Genomic DNA, 5,351 nt, shown 5'->3' on the forward strand with positions numbered 1-5,351 from the left:
ACCGGCACAGCTAGTTTTTCAAAACTTTGAAATAGAACTTTACTGTGACAGATTTTATGAATGTTAACTACCTGAAATGCTTTTTAGACACAAGTAAAATATGATTATTAACAATAATAACCGAGTTTGGAATAGACTTGTTTAGTTATCTTAAATTAGATACCTTATTAATTTCTACCAGTTTACTTACCCAGATGCAATGCTTCCTGGTACCTCTTAGTATCAAAATACAAAGACACCAACCTTGCCTAGGAAAGAGAAAAGGCATTGACTGAAGGAAATAGGGGGAAATCCACAGAAAGAAATTAACGAATGACAGTCACAGAACGGTAACTGTTGAATATACATGTTCTGATAACAAGGTTGGACATAACAAGTAGATTACATCCCAGTCCTATTTCTTATTGTGGCCAAATGACCATTAACTATACTATACCATACTGCGGCTTATTTTCTACACTCAAACAGCCAAAGTGCCTCAAAAGTTCAAGAAGAAATAAAAATAGTTTAAAAGAAAAATTTAGCCAGGTGTGTTGGTACAAAGACAGACAGATCTCTGAGTTCTTGGCCAGACAGGTCTACAGAACAAATTCCAGGACAGCCAGGGCTACAAAGAGAAACCCTGTCTCAAAGGAAAAAAAGAAAAATTTAGATCCAGGCACAGTGGCTAACACCTATAATCCCAGAATTTAGGAAACTGAGACAAGAAGTTTGCCAAAAGTCTGAAGCCATGCTGAGCTCTAGAATAAGATGTTGTCGTGTTTTAAAAAAATAAATACTTGCCGGGCGGTGGTGGCGCACACCTTTAATCCCAGCACTCGGGAGGCAGAGGCAGGCGGATCTCTGTGAGTTCGAGACCAGCCTGGTCTACAGAGCTAGTTCCAGGACAGGCTCCAAAACCACAGAGAAACCCTGTCTCGAAAAACCACAAAAAAAATAAAATAAAATAAATACTTCTACCAGGGACATTTCCATAACTAGAAGTACTATCAACAATATTCAGGTGACAGGGTGATACTGAGCTACTCAAGATGCTCTGTCAGGGTGGTACGTATACTAACAGCTTATCTATCTAAAGCTGCATATCTCCAGTCAATGCTAAGGTAGGCACCTACCTCCAATGCCTGGCGTAAGAAAGTTCTTTTCTCTGATTTGGCCCATTCGATGCACTCTAAACATAGCTCGACCTGGAAGAAAGACAATACATGTAACATGATGTCCTCGCCGTCTTCCAAATACATGCAACATAACGTCCTTACCTCCTTCCAACTAACTACATTGGAAGCACTAAGCCTTTAACTCCCTCCTTTCTGAATCCACATTTTGCTCTATTTAGCATGTATAGTATGCTGGCCTACGATACTTCAATATCTTTTTATGATTTAATTATTTGTTTTTTTTGTGTGTAAGTGCTCTATCTGATGTATGCCTTTATGCGAGGAGAGGGTATCGGACCCCCACTAAAGATGGTTGTGAGAACTGAACTCAGGACCTCTGGAAGAGCAGCCATCTCTCTAGCCCCATATTTTTTTTTTAAGAGCTGGTCTGTAGTATACTTGCCCACCACATCTCAACATTTAATGGTTATACTATGATAAAGAATCAACTTGGCTCTTAAAATTTTTTCTTTGGCCCAGCACAGTGGTACATGCACACTTTTAGTCCCAACACTTGGGAGGAAGAGGCAGGAAGATCCCCTATAAGTTCCAGGCCAGCCAGCTTGATCTACATAGTGAGTTCCATGACAGCCAGAGATATGTAGAGAAACCCTGCCTTTAAAAAAAAGCTTTCTCTTCTACCTTATATAGCCCTGGAATACCTTTTTTTTTTTTTTTGACATCATAGGTAACTCTAAAGTACAAATCTCTTCCTGAATAGTTGAAAAGAGTAAAATAAAATACTATGACTATGCTAGTAAAAAAAGAGGTGAATTCCAAGCACAAAAAAGCCTTGTTCCTGCCAGGCAGCAGTATTGCACACCTTTAATCTCAGTACTCGGAAGAAAGGGGCAGGAGAATCTCTGAGTTTGAGGCCAGCCTGGTCTACAAACAGAGTTCCAGGACAGCCAGAATTGTTATACTGAAAAACCCTGTCTGGAAAACAACAAAAAGTCTTGTTTCTAAAAGTTAGCGGTAAGGCTCAAAACATCTAGCTTGCTCTTAATTATTAAACACAACTAGCCAATTTATTATCATTCATACAGGAAAAATAGATACTGTAAAAGAGAAGAGCATAGAATTGCCTAACACATTTAAAAGAGCTCTGAATCCCAAGCTGTCTGGCACCCAAACAGTAGTAAGATATACAAAGTAACAAAATATAGCATTCTATGTGAGACAGTACATGTCTTTGGGTACCCAAAACATCCTAGCTTTGACAGACTGTAGCTTTTCTATGGCTTCCAGGAGTTAAGTTTTTGTTTTTGTTTTTATTTTTATTAAGGTTGCTGCTATTCAGGATTAAAGAATACAAGGCAATGAAAAAAAAACTGAACTTTCTGGAGAACTGCTAATGCAATGGATTCTTATATAAATGCAATGTTCTCCTGAGACATGCTGTAAGGGAAGAAAACTGAAGGAAATAATCTAACATGAAAGGACTGACAAGCTCATTAAGCAAACAAAAATAACATTAAGACAATTCACTACAATGAGATCAATGAAACCTTCCTCACTCCTCACTGAAGCCGAAAACTTCCTAACTCCTCACTGAAGCCCCCTGGTGACTATCTAATTTTTAATGCTAAGCACAATAGACTTCAAACAATGGTAAAACAGAAGAAAAACTGAACTAAAAGCAAATCAAATCAATCACAACCTTAGAGTTTGTGTTGTGTTCTGAAAAGCCAAACTCAAGATATATTCATGATATGAGTGAACTGAAGATAGATAGATAGATAGATAGATATGTGTGAACTGAAGATAGAGATAGATAGATAGATAGATAGATAGATAGATAGATAGATAGATAGATAGATAGGTAGGTAGGTAGGTAGGTAGGTAGGTAGGTAGTAGATAGATAGATAGATAGATAGATAGATAGATAGATAGATAGATAGGTAGGTAGGTAGGTAGATAGATAGATAGATAGATAGATAGATAGATAGATAGGTAGGTAGGTAGGTAGATAGATAGATAGATAGATAGATAGATAGATAGATAGATAGATAGATAGATAGATAGATAGATAATAGATATGTGTGAACTGAAGATAGAGATAGACAGACAGACAGACAGATATGTGTGAACTGAAGATATAGATAGATAGATAGATAGATAGATAGATAGATAGATAGGCAGGCAGACAGACAGACAGGATATGGGTATGTATATATGTGTGTATGTACATAGTGTATAGTATATATATAGTGTGCAGTATATATATAATGTTATATATAGTTACAATATAAGTAATATATACATGGTGTGTGTGTGTTTGTGTGTAATTTTGGTTTTGGTTTTTTTTTTTTTTCTTTTTTTTTTTGAGACAGGGTTTCTTATAAAGAAACCTGGCTTTGCTGGAACTCACTCTGTAGACCAGGCAAACTGAAATATTTTGTTGAATATTTTTAACAAGGAAAATTTAATAATCTTAAGTCACATGTGACTTGTGAGGCTAAGAAATGCCCATCAGTTTTACCTGGAATACTTTTTCAAATTCACAAAATGAATGCTGAGAAATTATAAATGCAGTACTGCAATAAATATCTGAGGGACTAGATGACTCAGTGGTTGAAAGCACTGGCTGCTCTTCCAGATGTCCTACGTTTAATTCCCAGCACCCACAAAGCAGCTCACAACTACATGTGACTCCAGTTCCAAGGGATCTGACACCCTCACACAGACAGACATACACAAAGGCAAAACACGAATGCACATAAAATTAAAATAATAATAATAAGCAAAATACCACTAAAAGAGACAAGTGATTTTCAAAAAAACATGTATCGGCTACTAGGACCAGAATTTTCCCTACTTCCAGAGTTCTTTCTGCCTTAATCAAGACTTCAGTTAAGATCACTAATGACACTCCGCTAGAACAAGAATGTTTCTTTGCTTTTACAAATGAATTTGAAATCTATTTTCTTTTTCTTGTTGATTTTTTTGTTTTGTCTTGGCTTTTTGTTTTGTTTTGGTTTGGTTTGGTTTTGGTTTCTTGAGACAGGGTTTCTCTGTGTAAGTCCTGGCTGTCCTGGAACTCACTCTATAGATCAGGATGGCCTCAAATTCACAGAGCTCCACCTGCTTCTACCTCCCAAGTGTTGGGATTAAAGGCGTGTGCCACGACCACCCCTCCTTGAAATCTATTTTCAATTAGAGTATATGGTTTGCTTTATCTATAATGATAATTATAAAAAAAAGCGCTAGTCCCAGGCAAAAATTTAAAAGGTCTTGGAGCTTCCTACATAGTTATTCTGTCTGAGTGATTTAGTGTTTCCATCCACCAGGTAGACACCAAGGATCAAACTCAGGTCATCAAGCTTGGCAACAAACATCTTTACCCAGTGAGCCATCTTGTCCCTCTTCCCCCTCATATTCTTGATGAAAAGCTCTTTAACAAGTCTAGCTCTTTTAACAATAGTTTTAAACTCCAACTTTGCCTCAGGCCTCAATACTATTACAGCTGTTGCCGTGCATGGTGGTGCATGCCTTTAATCCCAACACTTGGGAGGCAGAGGCAGGCAAGCCTGGTCTACAGAGTGAGTTCCAGGACAGCCAGAGCTATTCAGAGAAACCCTGTCTCAATAAGAGGAAAAAAAAAAAAGACTATGAGCCATCTATGCCTGCCTTCTTCATCTTTTCACGTCACCCAGAAAACTTTAAAAAGGCAAGAATAAACACTGCATCAATTTCCCCACAACAAAAACTTTTCAGTCACCCAGACAAAAGGAAAAGTGAGATATGCTCATATATCCATTAAATCTAGAGATGGCTCAGCGATAAAGAGCACTGTCTGCTCTTCTAGAGGACCCAGGTTCAATCTCCAGTACCCACATGGGACTCACAACTGTCTAACTCTACCTAGTCCCCACGAATCTGACAACCTCTTCTAGCTTCTGAGGGCACTGCACCTGGTGCACAGGTACACAAAACATCCATACATATAAAATCAATTGCCTGCTCTTCCAAAGGTCCTGAGTTCAATTCCCGGCAACCACATGGTGGTTCACAACCATCTGTAATGAGGTCTGGTGCCCTCTTCTGGCCTGAAGATATACACACAAACAGAATATTGTATGCATAATAAATAAATATTCATTGATTTCTGCCCACCTTTTGTTTTGTTTTTTGAGACATAGAGTTTGTCCTGGAACTTACTCTGTAGACCAGACTGGCTTTGAACTCAGAGCC

General features: G+C 38.0%; 1 protein-coding gene across 1 annotated transcript in view; it reads right to left on the reverse strand.

The window, feature by feature from the left end:
* Positions 1-5,351, reverse strand: part of Psmd11 (proteasome 26S subunit, non-ATPase 11) — a 39,484-nt gene that overhangs the window by 20,365 nt on the left and 13,768 nt on the right. Inside the window, exons 4-5 of the mRNA XM_013347040.2 lie at positions 1,116-1,187; positions 191-248 (exon numbers count right to left, since the gene is read on the reverse strand). Of these exons, the coding sequence (XP_013202494.1) occupies positions 191-248; positions 1,116-1,187 (130 nt within the window). The remainder of the gene's footprint in view (positions 1-190; positions 249-1,115; positions 1,188-5,351) is intronic.

Source organism: Microtus ochrogaster, chromosome 7 (genome assembly GCF_000317375.1).
Source record: "Microtus ochrogaster isolate Prairie Vole_2 chromosome 7, MicOch1.0, whole genome shotgun sequence".
Classification (NCBI taxonomy): Eukaryota; Metazoa; Chordata; class Mammalia; order Rodentia; family Cricetidae; genus Microtus; species Microtus ochrogaster.